General features: G+C 48.0%; 1 protein-coding gene across 3 annotated transcripts in view; it reads right to left on the bottom strand.

Annotated features, from left to right (window-relative positions):
- Positions 1-23,998, bottom strand: part of LTBP4 (latent transforming growth factor beta binding protein 4) — a 267,101-nt gene that overhangs the window by 172,234 nt on the left and 70,869 nt on the right. For all 3 annotated transcript variants that reach the window (XM_075606993.1, XM_075606992.1, XM_075606994.1), the window contains exons 3-4: positions 14,414-14,795; positions 8,699-8,895 (exon numbers count right to left, since the gene is read on the bottom strand). In XM_075606993.1, coding sequence (XP_075463108.1) covers positions 8,699-8,895; positions 14,414-14,795 — 579 coding nt within the window. The remainder of the gene's footprint in view (positions 1-8,698; positions 8,896-14,413; positions 14,796-23,998) is intronic.

The following is a 23,998-nucleotide window of genomic DNA, read 5'->3' as shown; positions in this document are numbered from 1 at the left end:
GGGGTGCTGGTAGCCACTCTGCTCGGCTAGCAGGCTTCATGTAATGGCCGCTATTCAAAAGTCCCGCGCCCTGCGAGCCAATAGGAAGCGGTGACGTCATCCGGTGCTGCTTTCCATTGGCCAACGTGACGCAGGAGCTTTACACTTTGCTGAGATACCAACACCGCTCCTGGAGGTCTGTATCTCAGGAAGCAGGAGATCCCCGGGGCTGAAACGAATGGTGAGCAGCACCTGGAGACCCCCTGCTTCAAACCTATGTTAAAAAACCATCTGGTTGTGAAAAGTGATTAAGAGGGAAATACGGTGGTAATGTTGCTGCCTTTTGAAGTAGATGATCCTGGTTCGAACCAGTATCAAATCGCGGTGACATTGGGCAAGCTGAGACACTATCTCCCCGTGTGCCAAGAGCCAACAAGTTAGAGTGAAAGTCCGTGAAAAGATGCTGTCTCTTTGCCAGAGCTGTCATGGGAGACCCCTCACCGAGCGCAGAGATGACAGCATGGGGTCCCTGGGAGACCAACGTGCTGTGAATCTTAACAAGCTTCCACCGTTCCAATTTCTGCAAAGTAAAGTTTTCCGACGCTAGTCTGCCAGCGAGCGAGGACGGCCCGGGTAGCAATCAGCAAAGCTCAGAAAATCCTCCCCGGCTTATTGTGTGGAGCTGGCAAGGCTCTGCTTACAAGCACAGGGGGTTATATAATGAATATTATAAAAGTACAAGGTTACTCCCTTTCTGGGCCAGAGCAATGATGTCATGTGTTTAATGCAACCGCAATATATCAATCTTTTTAAACTTAATAACTGGACCGCAATAGCTGGGTTAGTGTTAGGCAGTATTAACCTGTGACTGCCTTGAGTTTTCGATTTGCTTCTTATTTATAGATTTTCAGTATATGTCACACAAATAGGGGGAAAGGGAATATACATGGAAAGGAGGTGGGGTGTCACTGGGGTGACATCTGTCATGTACATTTATAACTTGTATTTTTATTAAGCTTTTCAACAGTCAGATGGGAAGGGGGGAGGGCACAAAAAAGAAAGAGGGGGGGGGGGGGAACCGTCATCTTATGCAAAGTTTTTCATACATCAAGAATACACATTCTCATCATATTACATTGTAAATAAAAAAATTCAAGTTTTAGCCAAATAATACCCCTCGTGGATCATTTCCCTCATTCCTTTCCTCTCCCACCTGTGGGGAACTTCTCGTCTCCCGTAGCTCTCCACTCTCAATCCACTGGCCCAACTCGATTAACCTCTTTCATCCCGTTGTTCCCATACCCTATAAAACTTCCTCGCAGTGTGATTTAGGAATGAGGTACGTTTCTCCATTAGATTTCATGTACATTTAAGGTAATTATTACATTTAGATGTCGCCATTTAGATTTTCACATTACAACGTATTGGAACCATAGATTTAAACTAGTTTGAATGCCCATTGACCCAGGTAAGTGACACTGTTGAGTATTGAACCAATTAAACCAGTTTAGACAAGCCTAACTCCATTGATCTCATTCAGTTTAACGGAGCTTCCCACAACCTGAGGAATCTCCTCGAACTGACAAGTTTTTCCATTACATGGGAGATCTGCTCACAAACTTTCTTGAAAGATGGGGGGTTATTTTGTCTCCAGGATCTTGCAACTACACCCCTTGTGGCAGTAAGTATATGTGAGATCAGTTTAGCCTCATGTTTACTGTCCCCCTCTATTGTCTTACCCCAGGGGTAATCCGGAATCCCCCACCTGTCTCTATTCTGAAAACAACTCAAACTGAGACTATTGTAACAGGAATTTCACTAATCCAAAAGGAAGTACCCAATCCTAATTGATCAGGGGTTTATTATCTTTTCATATTTTGGAACCTCTATATTTACTTCTGTGGCAACCGCATCACTGAAAACACATGTTTACAGGCTTAACTAGATATATATCAAAATATTCAACATATTTAGAAACAGATACATATAGTCTCATGGAATTTGGTTTTGTTTGGTTCGGCCTTCTCTTTTCCACCACCAATTACCACTCCAACCCCAGAGTGTTGGGTTGATCACATCCAGGAGCCTCCATTCTGTGATGGTCCTTCATGGCTTTATAAGAATGGAAAGCCCCATCTGTACCTAATCTTGAGCGCCTTCAGGACTGCAGTAATCTCGCTCAGGTTCTGTCTCTTTTGCAAATTGGCAGACACTAGATCAGGAAATATTTGTAGAGTGTCGTTGTCCATATTCACTGTCTGAGACTTTGGCAGCTTGGAAAATGGCTTCCTTACTTCTACAATAGTGCAGCTGCACTATCACATCTCTAGGTATGAAGGGATCCACAAACCTAGATTTTAGGGTCCTGTGAACCCAATCAATGCATAACTGAGCCTTGTCGACATTCAGCAGCAGCATTGAGAAAAGGCGTGTTAGGTAGGCCTCTAGTTGCGCCGCGTTCATGGAGACAGGAATGTTCCTAATGAGGAGGTTGTTTCGCATGATCTATTCTCTGCATCCTCAGCCTTCTCAAAAAGTATATCTACTTTTCTGCGTTGATTTAGTAGCTCTTGATGTGCTGTTGATTGAAACTGGCAGACCCCTTATGCTGGTTGTTTGGTCGCGCTCTCCGAGGGAGGTGAATTCTAAGTTGATAGCTTCGATGGAACTCTTCAGTTCCTTCTGGAATGTTGTTTTAATCTCGGCCATGAAGCAAGACATGTCTTGCCATGAGAGAGGACTGTGGGGATCTTCTTCAAATTCCGTCCCTACATCTGATGCCGCGTTCAGAGAGCCGCCATTTTCTGTTGGATAATCTTTAAGTACTATCACCTTGTTATAATGTTAACTGCATCGCTCTGCAGGGAATGCCACTCTAACATTAATACTAGGAAGATTAAATTAATCTACATTACAGGGAAAGTCGGGGTTGGTTACCAGCAAGTAAACCATAGGTACATTGTCACAATGAAGAAGGCACTCAGTGGTTGTGTTGCAAACCCCTTCCCTAATGAAATGCTAAACAGGATTGATCCAGGTAGCATCGAAAGAATCCCCAATTGCTGCACTCAATGCGTATTAGTAAGTGTATAGGACCACAATGGTCCACCGGATAGTTTATCTGTGACGGCAGTCAAATTGACCATAAGAATCAGAATATTAAAAACAAAAATAATAAAGTTTTATTACATGTAAATATAAACGCATTGTGATAGGCTATATACGGTGAATAATAAAAGTATATAAAATTCCCCGTAGAGAAGTGGGGTGTAGATAGGAGTAGGGATATTATTATCGATCTCGCATCTCATAGGAATATGAATGTTTGGTCCAGATGTTTATGATAGTCCCCAATACATCAACTGCGACATCATTGTACGCGAGACCTTGTTAGTCCTTCCATCTGCAATATACTTACCCTCTTATGTTGGGATATTGCACTGACTGCCATTTTAGGGGTTAGGCATCGGCCCCGGTGTCGGCGCTGCACGTGCATCTGCCGGGCTGGCGGTGCGCGCAGCTGCGTTCCACGGTCTGTGCAGAGCTGCAGGGGGAAAGATGGAGGGGGGGGCGTGACGGGGGCCATGACGTCACCTGGCAGGTTCCTCATTGGCTGAATGCCGGGGTGCGTGGCCACCGCGCTCGTCACCAGTACTGCAGACAATTTGACTGTCTTCAGGAAAAACTGGTCGTATAATACGGCGGCCAAGGGAGTTAGTGGGCCCGGCCCCATTGAGGGGCGGCTCCTGTCCCTGCAGCGCACATCATAGCGCGCGCTGCAGCAGGCACCGGGGTCCTAGCCTTACACATCCATTGTGCTCCTATTTGATCTCTATATAGCCACCTCATTTTGGATGTCGCAGTAGATGTATTGGGGACTATAATGTATATCTGGACCAAACATTCATGTTCCTATGAGATGCGAGATCGATAATAATATCCCTACTCCTACCTACACCCCACTCCTCTACGGGGAATTTTATATACTTTTATTATTCACTGTATATAGCCTATCACAATGCGTTTATATTTACATGTAATAAAACTTTATTATTTTTGTTTTTAATATTCTGATTCTTACGGTCAATTCGACTGCCGTCACAGATAAACTATATGCTGGATCATTGTGGTCCTATACACTTACTAATACGCATTGAGTGCAGCAATTGGGGATTCTTTCGATTCTACTTGGATCAATCCTGTATAGTCTATTACCTTCACCTTTTGCACCCTGCGTTTTATCTACTTTGTGTTACCTACTACGGGGACGTCATTAATAGTGAGCGGCTTGAGTCACCTTTTCGCGTCTAATGAAATACTATAAGACAGTCCAATACTCAGAGGACTATGTCAGCTGGGGCTGATTCCTGCAGGAAACTCATATCAAGTTGCATACGATTCTTTTCTGCTGGGCGTTTCCAGAGCAGTGTGCTGGGCGTTTCCAGAGCAGTGTGCTGGGCGTTTCCAGAGCAGTGTGCTGGGCGTTTCCAGAGCAGTGTGCTGGGCGTTTCCAGAGCAGTGTGCTGGGCGTTTCCAGAGCAGTGTGCTGGGCGTTTCCAGAGCAGTGTGCTGGGCGTTTCCAGAGCAGTGTGCTGGGCGTTTCCAGAGCAGTGTGCTGGGAGCAGCCGAGGAGAACAATTCCAGGATGTGGCTGAGGCAGAGTTATGGCAAATACACTTTTCTGAGCGCTTGATAAATCCAAGGCCACTTGTACACTTAACCCCTTTGGGGAGGATATGCTGTGTCTGTAACATTTACTGGTATTCGGTACCAAGATTAAATGGTACGTTTTTATGATTATTGCTTTTTTGTTTTGGTATCTTTTCAGAGGAAGGGTTGCCCATATTCTTCCTGACAATTAATGCCCTTCGTATTGCTGGCTGGTAATGAAGGGGTTAAAAAATGAACTCTTCTCGTCACTCTTCTCGTCACTCGTCATGAAGGGTTACCTGCATGTAGCCGATCACATAGACTCAGTGGAGTGAAAACCACTTACTTTTGTGTCACTGTGAAATGGGATAGACAGACTACCAGGTAATATGCAGGCCGCTGACAGGGGGAGAGCCGTGACAAGTGTACCTGACCTGGTGGCTTTGGGGGGGCCCGGACAGCGCTCGAAGTTAGGCCCAGCCAGAGGTCGGGCCCAACTTCTACGTCCTGCTGCCGGGCCTCTGGTTGCCCCCAGGCCCCGGCTCTCCCACACAACTGCGGGCCTGCCTCCCTCGCTCTCCCGCGCCAGGCCGCTCTCTCATGCCGGTGCGTGCCAGAAGCTGGACCTAGCTTCTGGTGCGCACCGGCATGAGAGAGAGAGGCCCGGCGTGGGAGAGTGAGGAAGGCCCTCAGCAGCATGAGAGAGAGAGGCCCGGTGTGGGAGAGTGAGGAAGGCCCTCAGCAGCAGGAAAGAGAGAGGCCCGGCGTGGGAGAGTGAGGAAGGCCCTCAGCAGCAGGAAAGAGAGAGGCCCGGCGTGGGAGAGTAAGGAAGGCCCTCAGCAGCATGAAAGAGAGAGGCCCGGCGTGGGAGAGTGAGGAAGGCCCTCAGCAGCAGGAAAGAGAGAGGCCCGGTGTGGCAGAGTGAGGAAGGCCCTCAGCAGCATGAAAGAGAGAGGCCCGGCGTGGGAGAGTAAGGAAGGCCCTCAGCAGCATGAAAGAGAGAGGCCCGGTGTGGGAGAGTGAGGAAGGCCCTCAGCAGCAGGAAAGAGAGAGGCCCGGCGTGGGAGAGTAAGGAAGGCCCTCAGCAGCAGGAAAGAGAGAGGCCCGGTGTGGGAGAGTGAAGGCCCTCAGCAGCAGGAAAGAGAGAGGCCCGGCGTGGGAGAGTGAGGAAGGCCCTCAGCAGCAGGAAAGAGAGAGGCCCGGCGTGGGAGAATGAGGAAGGCCCTCAGCAGCAGGAAAGAGAGAGGCCCGGCGTGGGAGAGTGAGTAAGGCCCTCAGCAGCAGGAAAGAGAGAGGCCCGGCGTGGGAGAGTAAGGAAGGCCCTCAGCAGCATGAAAGAGAGAGGCCCGGCGTGGGAGAGTGAGGAAGGCCCTCAGCAGCAGGAAAGAGAGAGGCCCGGCGTGGGAGAGTAAGGAAGGCCCTCAGCAGCATGAAAGAGAGAGGCCCGGCGTGGGAGAGTGAGGAAGGCCCTCAGCAGCAGGAAAGAGAGAGGCCCGGCGTGGGAGAGTGAGGAAGGCCCTCAGCCGCAGGAAAGAGAGAGGCCCGGCGTGGGAGAGTGAGGAAGGCCCTCAGCAGCAGGAAAGAGAGAGGCCCGGCGTGGGAGAGTGAGGAAGGCCCTCAGCAGCAGGAAAGAGAGAGGCCCGGCGTGGGAGAATGAGGAAGGCCCTCAGCAGCAGGAAAGAGAGAGGCCCGGCGTGGGAGAATGAGGAAGGCCCTCAGCAGCAGGAAAGAGAGAGGCCCGGCGTGGGAGAATGAGGAAGGCCCTCAGCAGCAGGAAAGAGAGAGGCCCGGCGTGGGAGAGTGAGGAAGGCCCTCAGCAGCAGGAAAGAGAGAGGCCCGGCGTGGGAGAGTGAGGAAGGCCCTCAGCAGCATGAAAGAGAGAGGCCCGGCGTGGGAGAGTGAGGAAGGCCCTCAGCCGCATGAAAGAGAGAGGCCCGGCGTGGGAGAGTGAGGAAGGCCCTCAGCCGCATGAAAGAGAGAGGCCCGGCGTGGGAGAGTGAGGAAGGCCCTCAGCAGCATGAAAGAGAGAGGCCCTGCGTGGGAGAGTGAGGAAGGCCCTCAGCAGCAGGAAAGAGAGAGGCCCGGCGTGGGAGAGTGAGGAAGGCCCTCAGCAGCATGAAAGAGAGAGGCCCGGCGTGGGAGAGTGAGGAAGGCCCTCAGCCGCATGAAAGAGAGAGGCCCGGCGTGGGAGAGTGAGGAAGGCCCTCAGCAGCATGAAAGAGAGAGGCCCTGCGTGGGAGAGTGAGGAAGGCCCTCAGCAGCATGAAAGAGAGAGGCCCGACGTGGGAGAGTGAGGAAGGCCCTCAGCAGCAGGAAAGAGAGAGGCCCGGCGTGGGAGAGTGAGGAAGGCCCTCAGCCGCATGAAAGAGAGAGGCCCGGCGTGGGAGAGTGAGGAAGGCCCTCAGCAGCATGAAAGAGAGAGGCCCGGTGTGGGAGAGTGAGGAAGGCCCTCAGCAGCATGAAAGAGAGAGGCCCGGTGTGGGAGAGTGAGGAAGGCCCTCAGCAGCATGAAAGAGAGAGGCCCGGCGTGGGAGAGTGAGGAAGGCCCTCAGCAGCAGGAAAGAGAGAGGCCCGGCGTGGGAGAGTGAGGAAGGCCCTCAGCAGCAGGAAAGAGAGAGGCCCGGTGTGGGAGAGTGAGGAAGGCCCTCAGCAGCAGGAAAGAGAGAGGCCCGGTGTGGGAGAGTGAGGAAGGCCCTCAGCAGCATGAAAGAGAGAGGCCCGGTGTGGGAGAGTGAGGAAGGCCCTCAGCAGCATGAAAGAGAGAGGCCCGGCGTGGGAGAGTGAGGAAGGCCCTCAGCAGCATGAAAGAGAGAGGCCCGGCGTGGGAGAGTGAGGAAGGCCCTCAGCAGCAGGAAAGAGAGAGGCCCGGTGTGGGAGAGTGAGGAAGGCCCTCAGCAGCAGGAAAGAGAGAGGCCCGGCGTGGGAGAATGAGGAAGGCCCTCAGCAGCAGGAAAGAGAGAGGCCCGGCGTGGGAGAATGAGGAAGGCCCTCAGCAGCATGAAAGAGAGAGGCCCGGCGTGGGAGAGTGAGGAAGGCCCTCAGCAGCATGAAAGAGAGAGGCCCGGCGTGGGAGAGTGAGGAAGGCCCTCAGCAGCATGAAAGAGAGACGCCCATAGCAGCGTGGGAGAGCAGGGGCCTAGCGGCAACCAGAGGCCCGGCAGCAGGACGCAGAAGTTCAGCGTCAGCCGGCCTGGCCCCCAGTAGTCCCCGGCATAAGAGAGAGGCCCGGCGTGGGAGAGGGAGGCCCGCAGCAGCTGGGAAAAAACATGGCCCAGCGGCCTGAGACCATCCCCAAGGTAAGTATATGTAAGTGTAAGTATGTATTTGCGGGGTAGTGTAAGTATGTACTTGGGGGGCGGTCTAAACTCTAGTCCTGGGCCCCGGGGAAATCTGTCCGGCGACGTCAGGCTGTGGTCGCTGGAAAAATCAAATTGAGATGACTTCCAGTGATCGCGACCAAGCCTTCGCTCCGTCGCGTAGCGCTTACTATAAGTGCACGCGACGGCGGCAATGCATTTGTTGTGACGCGACACCATAAGCGTAGCCTAATATGTCCCCTCTTTCTATGTCACTCAGCAGAAGGAGTGACTGAATCAATGTGTCACACATCCCTGCCGTCAGGGTGTCACCCTGCCAAACTGAGCTGCGATGAATAGACTGATCAGATCATAGGTTCCTGCTTCCTCTGTGTCACTATGTCCCCATACTATGGGTGAGATTGAATTGATGTAGCATAGGCTCAATCTGTGATTGCCTTGTTTCTAGGTCTACAGAAAACTCAGCCAGTAAATGTTACTTACTATGAACTCAAACTCATTGGAAGTGTCTAACGTTCCCCCTTTAACACATCAGACATGTTATTAATATTTTTACAACCTCAGAGTCATACTTTTGACTTATCATATGCTTTCCTGCATTTTTAAAGAATCACGATTTGAAACGTATCAGTTCCACCTAGAGACATCGATAGGATCACTCTCCTAAAAGTCTGAGATCTCACTGCACTGGTTGCGACCTTGTATAACCTTGCGTTATCTATATTGGTACCTTGCTTATACAGATCACTTACCGGATCTGTGGATCTGCTTGTAAATGGTGTATTCTCCTTGTGGGGCACGTATGGTCTTTGTGCTCCGGTTTCTCTCCTTCCAGGCCTCTTTGGCCATTTGGCTCTTCTGGGTTTCCAGGTGCTTTTCTAGCAAAGTGGTCATCTTGTCCTTTGAAGCCAGGCCTCTCCTCTGCAGAAAGGACCGGAGCTCCTGCAGACTGAAGGGGAAACATATTAGATTCCAGGAAGAAAAGCGATAGGTTACAGAACACAACGAAATCCCATTTTGAAATACACATCAGGGCCCATGGGAGGCATTGATAAATCTGTGCATGATATTGTTCAATGGCAAATGTCCCAGGACATACTTGAAAACGAGAGGTAACTCTCAATGTATTACTTCCTGGTAAAACATGGTATAATTAATAAATAAAACGTGTGATGCCTTCTTATTAATAAGTGGCTCTGCTATTGGCACTTCATGTGGAATATTGTGATGCTGTGACACAGAAAATAGGGACCCACTGCCTGTCAAGTCTGTCCCTCCCATCTCAATGTGACACAGATGGAAGATCCTATGGACAATAACATCTGCCCTCACCACAGCAGTGTGTGGGGGTGACACACAGGAGGGGCCTGTCCTATGGCCCATGACATTTAAAGAGAGATAGAGAGCTTAAACTATTTTGTGAGCTCATTTGTTATACACTCAGGCCCTCTACTGGTCACTTAAGGTGAAGTTTAAGGTAACATTTTAGTGTTAAACATTAACCCAATTAAGACAATATATGTTTAAAAGCTGTGTTTAAAACAACGAGCATTGGCTTAAGTGTTCCATGTAGTAATGGACTTGAGACAAAAGGTGGCACTGTGTGCTCATTTGAATGTCATTTCCCAGAATCCATTGCTGCAGTGGAAGCACTGTATGCTAGGTGATAATGGTGAAAAGCAGGGTTGCAGACCTGTCTAAGACGTGAATGTGCTCACAAGTAATATTTTTATGTGCTATATGCTATACGGTGGAGGGTTTTTAGTCACGTTTTCACCCACCATAACCTAAATAATGTGTGTTGAAGACCTACCCAAAGTCTGAAATTGCAGAGCCAGTACAACCATCCTCCCACTGATGAGACCCAAAAGGTCGAAACAGCTGTCTGTGAGTTTGTACACACACAAGACACAGGACACAGTCTCATCTCTTGCTGCTCTATGCTTTTCCGCTGCTCTCCCCCCCCTCAACCCCCCCCCCCCCCCCGGCTGGGTCCTGCCGCCTCCATCCTGGTTCAATATGGACACCTCGCAACCCTGCTTCCCGAGATAAAGGCCCCGTTATTGGGTGCCGGTATCTCCTATGCATTTTATTCCCACGATGCATAAGAGATACCGGCACCCCATAACGGGGCCTTTATCTTAGGAAGCAAGGGGTCCCCAGACCTCAAATCAACGCAGTTCTGCTATGGAGACCCCCTGCTCATCTACACTAGTATTAAAATTAATATTAAAAAAGCTTCATTACCTAAGCGGCTAGCAGCTAAGGTAATGAAGGGGTTAAACTTCAGAAGCCTGTTTCTTGGGGCAGAAGGGGTGGATGAAGGGGGTAGTAGTCCCAGGGTGGGTGATTAGGCCTGCCTGGAAGGTTGTGGGAGGAGTTAACCCCTTCACCAACACAGCGGTGAGGACAGCTATGGTAATGAAGGGGTTAACCAGTCCCGCTACCCCCCGGAAGGCCTAAACATCCATCCTTGGGGCTACTACCCCTTTCACCCAATCCCTCTACACACAATAAACAAAAATAGACACAACAAACCTACTACCAACCTCCTCTACCCCCAACAACCCCCCCCCCCAAACACATACAGTACAATAATGGGCAACATTACTACAGTATTACCCACATATAGATAATGGTGCATTTGCCCATTATAAAATCAAACATTAGCCAGCCAGCATAAATAAAGTAAATAAAATGTTCAACTTACCCCATGCCATCATGAAGGGCGTCCTCATCAGCATACACCATATCCATGTCCTCCGTTGCTAGAAAAATACAAAAACAAATACAATCTAATGGCCCCTAACCCCTTAATCACCTTAGCAGTTAATAACCGCTATAGTAATTAAGGGGTTAACCCCTGTCCCCCACTACCCACCAGGGAAGCCTAACCACCCACCCCGGACCCACTATATCCACCCTGTACCCATTGATTGGCACAGTGGTATATCATAGCCATATAATATCACTCAATGGTCAACCTAATAAAAATAATTAAGGCCAAAAATACACAATAATCAAAGAAATACATAAGCACCTAAACACCCCAACAATAAAAGAACTAAATAGCCTAATAGTACACATCACAAATAATTATCTATCACCAAAAAAACAGAATTATTACAATTATGTTATTCCAAAACAATACCATTAAATAAACAATTTTCCAAGCAAACTATGAAACAAATAAAACCAATAGCCAACAAAACAAATAATTAATTTAAACCACCAGCCAACAAAACAATTAATTAATTTAAACCACTAGCCAACAAAACAATTCATTCATTTAAAACGCTAACTAATCCTAAAATGTACTAAAACAAGCCATCCAAATTAAAAACAATTTAATCCAAACAATAAAACAGCAGCAAATGGCGCACAGCCAGGGAGCCAGGTGGTATAAAAATAAACATCCTTTATTTCAGTACATGACTGGATACAATAAAACCCCCATGGGGACACAAACGCAAAGGAGGTGCGTTTGTGTCCCCATGGGGGTTTTATTGTATCCAGTCATGTACTGAAATAAATGACGTTTATTTTTATACCACCTGGCTCCCTGGCTGTGCGCCATTTGCTGCTGTTTTGCTGTTCCTGGATTTACCTTCATGGCTGGCACGCCACTGCTACCTGCTTTGGATTTTACAGGAGTGGGTAAGAGACTTTATTTTTGACTTTTATAGTTAGGTACTTGGATGTCTTTATTCCCATAAGTGACTCACAGGTCATTACATTTATATACCCACTCCTTATCCAACATTGGAGTATTCATGTACTTAATACCTATGTAATCAAGTGTCACTGGGTGGAGCACCCCATTTGTTTTTTCTCTTAATCCAATAAACAGAAATTGAAAAAATAACAAATAAATAGAAAACAAGCATTTGCCAAAAAATGCATTGGCTGTCTCTGTATTTATCTGTTCCCTAAAGGGGCACAGATTAATACATTATCAGTCAACGGGCAAGCAAATACATACTATACAACATATATAGTTATCATATCCCCTCTTAGACACCTCTTTTCTAATGTAAATAAATCTAATTTAGCTAGCCTCTCCTCGTAAGTTAGATTGTCCATCCCCTTTATTCATTTGGTGGCTCTTCTCTGCACTCTCTCTAGTTCCATAATGTCTTTTCTAAGGAGTGGGTATATTATATGGGTATGATTTACCACTATGCCAATCAATGGGTTATGGGTAGGTATTGTGGACCCGGGTTGGGTGGTTAGGCCTCCCGGGTGGGTAGCGGGGGATGGTGGGTAAACCCCTTAATTACTATAGCGGTTCTTAACCGCTGTGATTAAGGGGTTAGGGGCCATTAGATTGTATTTTTTCTTATATTCTTGCTGGCATCGGAGGACATGGACCTGCAGTATGCTGATGAGGATGCCCTTCATGATGGCAGGGGTAAGTTGAACATTTTGTTACTTTATGCTGGCTAATGTTTGATTTTAGAATGGGCAAATGCACTATTATCCATGTGTGGCTACTTGTAATTTTGCCCATACTGTACTGTATGTGTTGGTGGGGGAGGGGTTGGAGGGGTATAGGGGTTTGTTGGGGGTAGAGGAGGTGGGTAGTAGGGTTGTTGTGTGTATTTTTATTTATTGTGGGTAGAGGGATTGGGTGAAGGGGGTAGTAGCCCCAACGATGGATGTTTATGCCTACCGGGTGGTAGCGGGAGGGCTTAACCCCTTCATTACCTTAGTGGTATTAACAGCTAAGGTAATGAAGGGGTTAACTCCACCCGCAAGCCCCACGCAAGGCCTAAACACCAACCAAGGGCCAAATAACCCCTTCGCCCACCCCCACTACCCACAATAAACATGGCACTGGTAGTTAACCCCTTAATTGCCTCACCTGTCAGCCGCTAAGGTAATAAAGTTGCCTGTAAATGCATTATTATTGCATGGGATTCATGCCGGGGGCCTCTGATGCTGATATTAATGGGTATCAGCTCCGGAGTCTCCCAGCATTAATACGATGCAGAAAAAAATGCATTTTTTTCTAAGTGCTCTCTCGCCGCCTCTCAGCAGCTTCTCACCAGCCTCACGCCAACTTTTCCTGGCGTGAGGATTTTGGGAGAAACTCACCATTCTAGAGCCGCGATTAGTCTCGATAGGCTTCGATAACCTAATCGCGGCTACTAGCATTGCACGAGTTTCAGAACCTGCCGATAAATGGCTTATCGCCGGCCACCAATTGATTTTTTTTTTTTTGACGGCTGAAAAATTTGGCGATTCATGCCTTTATCAGCCATTTATCGAGGCTTACTGAATAGCAGTAGGCCTTTTTGAATAGCAGTAGGCCTTTTTGAATAGCAGTAGGCCTTATTGAATAGCAGTAGGCCTTATTGAATAGCAGTAGGCCTTACTGAATAGCAGTAGGCCTTACTGATTAGCAGTAGGCCTTTTTGAATAACAGTAGGCCTTACTGAATAGCAGTAGGCCTTTTTGAATAGCAGTAGGCCTTACTGAATAGCAGTAGGCCTTTTTGGCGAAAAGGCCTCAATAAGTGGTTTATCGAGGCTTATAGCATAGGCCCCACAGTGAGAGAAAGACATAGGAGTAAAGATGTCCATGATACACGTGAAGTCACATGACATTTGAATTGCCTGTTTGTTTACAGATGCTTTGTAAATTTACACATGAGTTGTTAGCGCAGTTTGCTCCCTGATGTATATGTAGGAAGAGAGAACAATGAGTCAGTTCATGAAAGTAGCAACAATAGGACCCAAAGCAGAATACTTCCTAAGTGCTCCCTCACATGTCACCTCCAGGATAATCTGCCTGTCTCAGAGTAAGGCGCCTGAATATCACACACAGAGGCTGACTGAAAGAATGCTCTGTTTCTGTTTGAGTCCTGGAGCTACTCTGATCTTGGACTGTGCAGTGATGTTTAACCACTTCAGGGCCAGAGAGGGCACAGAGCGAGCCTACCTAACCCAGAGGGGTCACAAAACAGAATGTCAAACCAAATGGATTCTGGTTACGGTCAAGAAAGTATCCCATGAGGTTAAGCAGCTCAGGACTATCTACTTCTGGAATGAACGTCAGCCTCTTCTGTGCTCTGTCACAGTTTTATCATGGGATTAAAGGGTCAGTAACTGATCACTCCCCTGTGTCTCGGTGTCGCTCTGCAGTGTAAAGGACACTGTCAATGGGCCATTGCTCCCTACTTTCTATGCCACTCACTGTCACCCTGTGGTGTGAAGGACCAAATCAAGGGGTCATTGCTCCCATCTGTGTCACCCTGCAGTGGGAGCGATGGATTGGACGAGCTATAGGTTACTTATGAATGTGTGTTTGTGACCCTGCACAGTTTCCTTCTGTCCCCACCCCAAGGTTGCCCCGATAAGATAAGCAGAACATTATAGGCTGATCATTTTTACTTTTGAAATAATCCCATAGTGTTTTAACAAGGCTGTCCCTCTCGGGCAGTGAGGGGATTCAGTGGCACTCACGTCAATGGTTGCCAGCTGAGAGAGGTCCCCCTTTTAGCTGGCTGGATGAGCGCCTGAGTGTCACTGCCCTTCAGTCTAGTGATGGCAACCTCTGTATTTGCCGCTGGTTCTTTGGCATGTGCAGGGGACATCGTGGTGCTGATAGGGGAACAGAGCAGGCAGGGTACAGGAGGGTAGAGAGCAGCTGCTTCAGGCCCTTGGGTTACAGCCGCAGAGTCCTCCCACGCAGACGAAGCAGTGGTGCTGAATGTTTCTTCCTGTGGTGGAAAGGTTGTAGTGGGAGATGCTCGCTCACACTGGGGCCCCATGTACCCCATCTTGCAAAAGCACACCTGCGGTTTCCTGCAGAGACCCCCATTCTTGCATTTTGGGGTGCACACAGCTGTAAAAGAAAACAATGCAATGCCAATCAGCATTAGGGAAGATGATTGAACATTTTCAGTGGCAGGGAGATCTGTAATGCAGAACAACACATTGCTGGTCCACGTGCCAGGAAAAGGGTTAACCAAACAAAGTAACTCTAAGTGAGATATTCTGGTGCTGCAATAAAGTACAAACATTTACATAAATATATATATAATCATCTTCAGCCTTCGTCGATGGCAGTGCTCATGTTTTCAAGGTGCTGGGTTGGTGCTGGGTGTGCGTGGATATGCAGATAGAATAATGATGGGCGCTGTGATGTAGGGGCAGACAGCCTCACATAATAAAGGTGAAGCCCGGCTGGCTGGACCCAAAACCGTGTGCAATGGCCGCCTCTGTGAGACTCATTTGGATTGAATGTTATGTATTGTGTGCAATCTCTTCCAGAAGAGAGCAAATCACTGTGTGATATCAAGAAGGGGGGAAACTGGGATTGTGTAAAAAGCACTTTTATTCATTGTGTTAGTGTTGTCCCCGCACAGTTAGCAAGTCAGCATGTGTTTTGTGTTACCAGCATTTCTCAGCGTGCAGACACAGTAATTCACTTAGCTGGACTGCAAACGGAGAAATGCCGGTTCGTGACATAGCCTGAGGCAGCTTGAGTACCTGGACAATGGTGAGCGGGGAAGGGCTGGGACTCAGGTCCGGGAACTGGTTCTCGGATGTGCAGAGCCTTTGTTCTCCGGAGACGCTGAGGCGCCTACCCTGCAGGGGGTATGGGGCTGGCTAAGGGAACCATTGCCGGGACTCAGCCCCGTAGGCACGATTCCCATTGGCCAGTTTGAATTTCCCGCTCACCAGCAGCTCAACCCCGATGGGCGGTCCATGGTGCCTAAGATGGCCCCCTCCTCTGATTTGTGCAGCCGGACGACCCCTTGTCCTCCGATTGGCTGCACCGTCACGATCCGTGCTCTGATTGGTCAGCGGCCTCTGCTCGAGGGAAAAGATAGGCAACCGAGGCCTATGTAAGGAGCACTGCCGATCAGAGTACCAAATGAGTTTTGGAGTTGATCAGAGACCCGACTGGCAGGTTTTTCGAAAGTGCTATTGGACGAATAGCACTGAGAAGCCAGAGAAGAAGATGTTCATGGCAAGTCTACTGAAGCAAGTTGAGGATAGATTATTCCCCCGCAGACACCAGTTGATGAGTGGTACATTGCAATTGTGTATTTTGTGTGTTTGCTGGCTTGCCAGAATAAACTTTTGTTTATTCAACTATTGTGTCCTGTCTGGTGATAGTGATCCGGGTGGTAAAGGTGTTAAAAAGTCTGGTCTTCCGCGACAGGCGCCAAGATATGTTATAGTACAAAGAAGAGCTTTATTCACAGCCGTTTATAATGCTTGTCATAGAACAGACAGACTTCACTTCAGACATTAACTGGTGTCAAACTAAGTGGTTACTCAGTGCTTCTTCCCCTTGTAGCACTCATTCATACACTGGGGAGGTACTTATGTTTGTTTCCCTTCGTAATAGTTAGATTGTCAATCTCCTCCTTAGTCATAAAAAAAATAGTATGAACTAGCATTCACCCTGTCGAACATACAGTCATTCAGCCAGAGGTGCTATGATCCTGCATCCACAACGCACGATGCAAACAACTATACAAAAAAACAAACTGGATCAGCACTCAAAAACAATAATGAAGCACGTAGGTTTTACTTTTGGTCTCACCAAGTTTCTTCTTTAATGTACCACAAAAGCTGTGTGATGTCACTGTAATTGCTGCACAGTGCAGAGAGACTAGTGTGTTCACGGGGACTATTTAAATCTCTTTGAAAGGACATTATGATTAAACCTGACGAAGGGGCCGGGGGCCCTCGAAACGTTGCTCTATTGTGCACACATAACAGTGTGTGTCTGCTAACTTCTCCTTTCCCTGTGTGAGCTGATTCTTTCTGTATTGCAGCTTTTTTGATACATGAAAGAAGAAACTTGGTGAGACCAAAAGCAAAACGTACGTCCTTTATTATTTTTGAGTGCTGATCCAGTTTGTTTTTTGTATAATCTCCTGCATAGTGTCAATAGTGCCCCAACTCTAGTGGGAATACGGTCTGTTCTTGGGAATCAGTATCATGTCACTCTGTGCACGGCATACCTCGTCCATGCATATTGAATCTGGAGTTTACCTAGAACTTTCCGGTGGGGTCCGGTGGCATCGATCCGATTATGCTCCGGAACTTCTAGTCTGAGAGCTCCCGCCTTGGATCGGCCGGTACCTTTGGTTCGCGGATTTCCATGGATCAGTCTCAAAATAGCGATTTGCCCTTTGCGGTTTTTTTTTTTAAACACCTACAATCCGCACTCGGATTGGATTCTTAAAATCCATCAGAGAATTGCAGAATCCGCGGATGGATTGTTGAAATCCACCAGTGAATTGTATCCAACAGCGGTTTTGGATTCATCCGCATGGATTGAAACTGTAAAAATCTGTCGGCAGATTTTACACCGCTGAACGCATTTTGAATGGAAAACTCGGGAAAGTCCAGGAAACGGCGATGGACGAACCAGTCCAGGTGCACCTGCTTCTTTCTCTTCTGTCCAGATAACAATTTTGGGCCATTACTACGGCCTCTAACTATAAAGGGTACTTTCCTCAACTGAAAACAATAAATGGTGACAAGACATTCTTAATCCCATAATTAAACACACAAATCTATTTACAGGACTCATGGTGAGGCTTCAGTCTGAATTCTGAGGAACCCATTTCTAGAACATCAGGAAGGGTTGTTTGGCAATTGGTAAGGGGCTTACTAAAGCAAAACTTTTGAAAAAAGAACAAATACACAAATAAAGTTTATTCTAGATTGCAGCAAGTCTATACTTGAACACAACCATTTCTGGTCCCATGATGATATCTTTTTACAAATATGTGGCGCCGCCATGGGGTCAAGGTTCGTGCCAAGTTATGCCAACATCTTTATGGGTGTTTGGGTGGATGAATTTATCCATAACAACAACCCATTTGGTGCAAACCTGTTTCTATGGCGGCGCTACATTGATGATATTATTTTCATCTGGAAAGGTGATGAGGCTACTTTAAAGGATTTTTTTCTTTATCTTGAAAATAATGACCAGAATCTTGATTTCACATATAATTTCTGTGACTCATGTATAGACTTACTAGATCTAAATTTATACGTAGAACATAACGCTGTCAAGAGTAAGACATTTTTTAAAACTGTTGACAGCAATAATTTCATTCTGAATTCCAGTTGCCATCATAGTACATAGATAGACAATATACCCTATTGCCAATTCAGACATATACGCAAAAATCGTACTGACATTGAGGTACAACTGAATCCCGTTATAATACGGTGCTTGGGCTCTACATAATGCAACCACATTATAACCGGGATTGCAGGGGAAAAAATGGCCACAGCGATCGGGGTTGGAGGGGGGGGGGGGCTTATGCGTGTGTCCCCATCTCATTGTTTGTGTCTCCATCTCCTGTTTGCTGTGATGTCTATCATACTCCTACTTGAATGTCCCTGATACTTAGCGAGTTAAACTAAGTTGTGGGCCCCAGGAGGCATCCACTATCATCAGCTAGCACTCCAGCACTACATTGCTAACAAGGGGCGGGAGCACTCAGGTCACAGGAACTGGCTGTCTTATACTATTGAACGGGAGGCATGACTGTTTGTGAATGGCCCACTTCCTAGACATGCGAGGTAAATGTCTCTCTGGTTCACATAATTTTCACATGGCATGGGGCATTTTCATACTGTATGTGGTGGTGTCCTTTGTAAACTGGGTTATCATACCTGTTGTGTGTGTCCTTGTGTGTCCCTCTGTCTCCTTGTGGTGCCTCCGTCTTCTTGTGTGTGCCTCCGTCTCCTTGTGTGTGCCTCCGTCTCCTTGTGTGTTCCTCCGTCTCCTTGTGTGTGCCTCCGTCTCCTTGTGTGTGCCTCCGTCTCCTTGTGTGTGCCTCCGTCTCCTTGTGTGTGCCTCCGTCTCCTTGTGTGTGCCTCTGTCTCCTTGTGTGTGCCTCCGTCTCCTGGTGTGTGCCTCCGTCTCCTTGTGTGTGCCTCCGTCTCCTTGTGTGTGCCTCTGTCTCCTTGTGTGTGCCTCCGTCTCCTTGTGTGTGTCCGTGTCCCCATTAGCAAGAAAGCATTGCATTGATATTTAAAAAAAACAACAACAAAAAACACAGCTGACGTCATTCGCGTGGCGGCCGGAGGAAAGAAAGGTAAAGGTAAGAGATGCGTGTGTTCGGGAGCCACGCTCAGACTGCGTTATAAGCTGATCCGCGTTGTAGCGGATCACGCAATAACTGTATATAACGATCAGACCACTCTACTAGAAAATAAATTTACAGAAAGGAATTATCAGAAAGAAAACATTAAAATGGCTAAAAAGAAAGCAGGCCATTAGTGAGGAAGATCATTTTACAGGACTCGCTAAATAGAAATGCTAAGATAAAAAATAAATAAAATGAATTTTGTATTATTTATTGCACAATTTAATATGGCTTCAAATCAAATTAAGAAATATATTAAAAAAACATTGGTGCATTCTTTTGAAGGATGATGTGTTGGTACATTTTCTGCCTGTAAACACCTGTGTCATTTTTACAAAAGCACCTAATTTAAAGAGTAAATTAGCACCAAGAGTATTTAAGAAAGTTGTCACCATTAAAAAGAACACCTGGTTTGGGAAACAGGCCTAAAGGTTTCTTTCCTTGTCCTATATGTAAGGTCTGCACGCATGGTTTCCTGAAACCAGGGTCACGAATGATGTATGAATAGTTCCAGTAAGCTTAACTCATGTCTCCCCTCTTCCAAAGCACAAACAAGTCCTTTTCTCTTTCTTAGTTTTATTGAGGGAAATCACAGGGAGATAGATGCTTGTAGATGTAATGTAGATAGAGAGTGCTTCTCTGTCTGAAGTGCAGTGTATCAATGATGAGACAGTGTAAAACAAAAAGGCCTTGCTGGGGTAAATAGCAGGCAGGTACTCCCTCAGAGTCCAGGGTGAAAAGGAAGTGAGGAGCAAGGGTCACACTAGATGGGAAGTGAGACTATACTAACTGTCAGCAAGGACAGGGGGGTAGGAATAGCCCACTCTCAGCTAGGAGAATATGAGCTGCAGGCCACCAACACAGGCGGTGTAACCAACATGTAGCAATAATGTTGCCTTTTCACATGCAGCAAGCTGCTGGGACAGGGAAATAACAGACAGCCAAACTCGTGAGAAATAAATCCCAAACTGTAAAGGGGAACAGAGGAATATGGAATCTGGTTCCAGGACACATGGTGTTAAAACAGCTCATTTCAAATCAGAGAAGATTGGAGAGATCTTTAACATTAAAGAATGAAAAAACTGATTTTGTGATCTATCTCCTGCAGTGCCCCTTGTGGTAAAGAATATATTGGGAGAACCACCAGAATGTTACGCGTCAGGATACTCGAACATCCTCGCAACATCACGATAGGTTTAGAATCCCATAGTGCCCCACTCCATTCTAAACAAAAACATCATTCTAACCCCACCGGCACCAAATTTATTGCGTTAGAACATGTCCCTTTAATTTGGAGAGGCGGACATAGAGTGAGTACACTTTCTCAAAGCAGATGTATTATTTTGGCAAGGACTTCCGGTATGGCGCCAGGGCAGTAAGGACGCACTGCACTGAGCTCTGCTTGTCCGCCGGAGAAACGGATGTAACCGGAACGCAACCGGAAAATTCTCAAAAAACACAAAGACAAACTCCCCCCACCAAGCGGCACCGGTTCATGAGAAAATTCCTCTCCAGGTACCGTCAGATGGCGCCGAAACCACAACAGCAGCGGCAGGACAAGGGAGAGAGAAGGAGAGAGGCATCCAAGATGGCCGACTGCCACAAATCAGAACCAGGGCAATCAGACCGGAGCGAGAGAGCAGACAAACAGCAGCACTTAAGGTCAGACCATGACATCATTGCAAAGCCTGTGGCAGGAGTTCTCCAGGGTGGAGGAGACAGAGGCAAGAATTAGTAGTGTAGAAGACAAACTATCTGAGACTCAATAATCAGTAGAGGAACTGAGAAAACAAAAAACTATACTGGAGGGAAAACTAGATAACCTTGAAAATAGATCCAGACGCAATAACATAAGAATCATTGGAGTGTCAGAATCCGTAAAACAGAACCAATTATCAGACTTCTGTGAAAAATGGCTACCAAAGCAACTAGGATTCACCACCGACCATGCAATAAAGGTGGAAAGAGTGCCCAGAATGGGGGGCAACGAGAACTGACCAAGAAAATAAACATAGACCCATAATAGCATCCACCTCACCTTCCTCTCACCCCTACAACCATCTTCCCGGGCCCGGCATCCACCTTCCCCTACCGGTATCAGCACTGTCTGCAAATAGCAGACCCATCCTCCGCGCGGGCCCAGCGCCCTCCCCAGCCTAAGCGGTTCCTGTCACGAACCCATGCTCTCCAGCAGCATGCACTACCGGGCGGCACCTCCTCAGGCCGGGGGGCCCCAATCCATCCTTTGCCCCTCCTCCCCCCATACGGCATCCGCCTTCCCCTCCTCCCCCCCCTAACGGCATACACCTTCCCCTTTCCCCCCCCCAATGGCATACGCCTCCCCCCCCTACCGGCATTCCGCTCCCCCCCCCCCCTACCGGCATCCACCTTCCCTCCTCCCCCCCTACTGACATCCAGCAGTAGCATTGCAGTCTACAGAGCCATCCTCCACGCCCGCTGTGCACAGTCTCCTGCTACCACCAAACTGCTGTAGGGTTCTGGGCACGCGGCCCTCCCCAGCCTAAGCAGGTCCTGTCCAAAACCCCCTACCCCAGCAGCAGGCCCTATCGGCATCCTCGCCCCCCTGCCCCCACCCCAGGCCCTACCGGAATCCTCCTCCGCATCCACTGCCCCCCCTCCTGCCACCATCCCCAAGGTAAAGGAAAAATGTTGGGAGGGAGCCCCCTCAACTCACATGTGCTGCAGAGTATGTACTCCAGGGATATAAAGTCCATATAGTAAAAAACGATTCCGGACAACAAGAGGTTAACGAATAACCAATATACTAGCTCTGTCTCCTGACTTAACCCCTAATGTGGGAGTAGCTTCGCGGGAAATGGAGGGCTGACCCAGGTGATCTCTCAATCAACCCCAGACCCCTCAAGCATATAATTCCCGCATATATAGCTGCTCACCTGGGGTGGCTCGTAACGTACACTGTGTAAGATAGAGGAGCCACTTACTCCAATTGTTGCTGCGTCTGGATCGGCGTGCTCAAGCTGATAGAGATGTGATGTCACATCCGGATCGGGTCTCCACTTAAGGCAGTGTTTAATGAGTAATCGTACTCTTTGACAAAGCCCCACAGGGGTGAAACGCGTTAGAGCGCTCAGGAGGGGACTCCCTTCTTTTATCCTGTTTGCCCATGGTTAAATAAAGGCTTTTTTAGCGCAGTCCAGCCTCATCCTTTCTGCCTGCAGTGCCCGCTGTTCTACTTTCCCTGGAGAGGTCTTTCGTTTGTTCATCCCCAATGTAAGTCTGAATTTTATATTTCCTGGTACCAGGGTCACGAATGATGTATGAATAGTTCCAGTAAGCTTAACTCATGCTTTCCCTCTTCCAAAGCACAAACAAGTCCTTTTGTCTTTCTTAGTTTTATTGAGGAAAAATCACAGGAAGAAAGGGACTTGCAGATGTAGTGTGGGTAGAGAGTGCTTCTCTGTCTGAAGTGCAGTGAATTAAGGTATGGCGTGTGTAAAACAGAAAGGCCTTGCTGGGGTAAATAGCAGGCAAGTACTCACTCAGAGTCCAGGGTGAAAAGGAAGTGAGGAGCAAGGGTCACACTAGAAGGGAAGTGAGACTATACTAACTGTCAGCAAGGACAGGGGGGTAGGAATAGCCCACTCTCAGCTAGGAGAATAGGAGATTGCAGGCAACCAACACAGGCTGTGTAAACAACATGTAACAATAATGTTGCTTTTTCACATGCAGCTAGCTGCTGAGACAGGGAAAATAACAGGCAGCTGAACTAGGGAGAAATTAATCCCATAAACTGCAAAGGGAGACAGAGAATATGGAATCTGGTTCCAGGACATTATATGTATTGGGGTGGTGGGTGTATTTTGTATATGTATTGGGGAGGTGGGGGTATTTTGTATATGTATTGGGGAGGTGGGGGTATTTTGTATATGTATTGGGGAGGTGGGGGTATTTTGTATATGTATTGGGAGGCGGGGGTATTTTGTATATGTTTTGGGGTAGTGGGGGTATTTTGGATATGTATTGGTGAGGTGGGGGTATTGTGTATACTGTATGTATTGGAGTGGTGGGGGTCTTTTTAAAATGCATTGGGGCTACCCAGGCAGTCAGTCACCCACCCAGTCAGTCAGTCAGTCAGTCACCCAGTCAGTCAGTCACCCAATGTCACCCACCCAGTCAACCCAGTCAGTCAGTCACCCACCCACCCACTCAGTCACCCAGAGTCAGTCACCCAGTCAGTCAAGTGTCAGTCACCCACCCAGTCAGTCACCCACCCAGTCAGTCACCCAAATGTCAACCCAGTCAGTCAGTCACCCACCCAGAGTCACTCACCCAGTCAGTCACCCACCCAGTCAGTCACCCACCCAGTCAGTCAGTCACCCACCCAGTCAGTCACCCACCCAGTACATCAGTCACCCACCCAGTCAGTCAGTCACCCACCCAGTTAGTCAGTCACCCAGTCAGTAAGTCACCCAGTCAGTCACCCACACAGTCAGTCACCCACACAGTCAGTCACCCACACAGTCAGTCACCCACCCAGTTAGTCAGCCACCCAGGCAGTCAGTCACCCACCCAGTCAGTTAGTCAGTCACCCAGTCAGTCAGTCAGTCACCCACTCAGTCACCCACACAGTCAGTCACCCACACAGTCAGTCACCCACCCAGTCAGTCACCCACCCAGTTAGTCAGTCACCCAGTCAGTCAGTCACCCAGTCAGTCACCCACACAGTCAGTCACCCACACAGTCAGTCACCCACACAGTCAGTCACCCACCCAGTCAGTCACCCACCCAGTCACCCACCCACCTACCAAGTCAACCCAGTCAGTCAGTCACCCAGTCAGTCACCCAGTCAGTCACCCACCCGCTTCCGTATTAACAATAACAAGAAAACAGTTAAGTAAAAGTTGTGCGCTAAAAAAAATGTTCTCGTGGTAGGTGC

Source organism: Ascaphus truei, chromosome 7 (genome assembly GCF_040206685.1).
Source record: "Ascaphus truei isolate aAscTru1 chromosome 7, aAscTru1.hap1, whole genome shotgun sequence".
In the NCBI taxonomy this organism is placed as follows: domain Eukaryota; kingdom Metazoa; phylum Chordata; class Amphibia; order Anura; family Ascaphidae; genus Ascaphus; species Ascaphus truei.
Note: the sequence above shows the minus strand (reverse complement) of the source record. Positions and strands in the feature narration are given on the sequence as shown.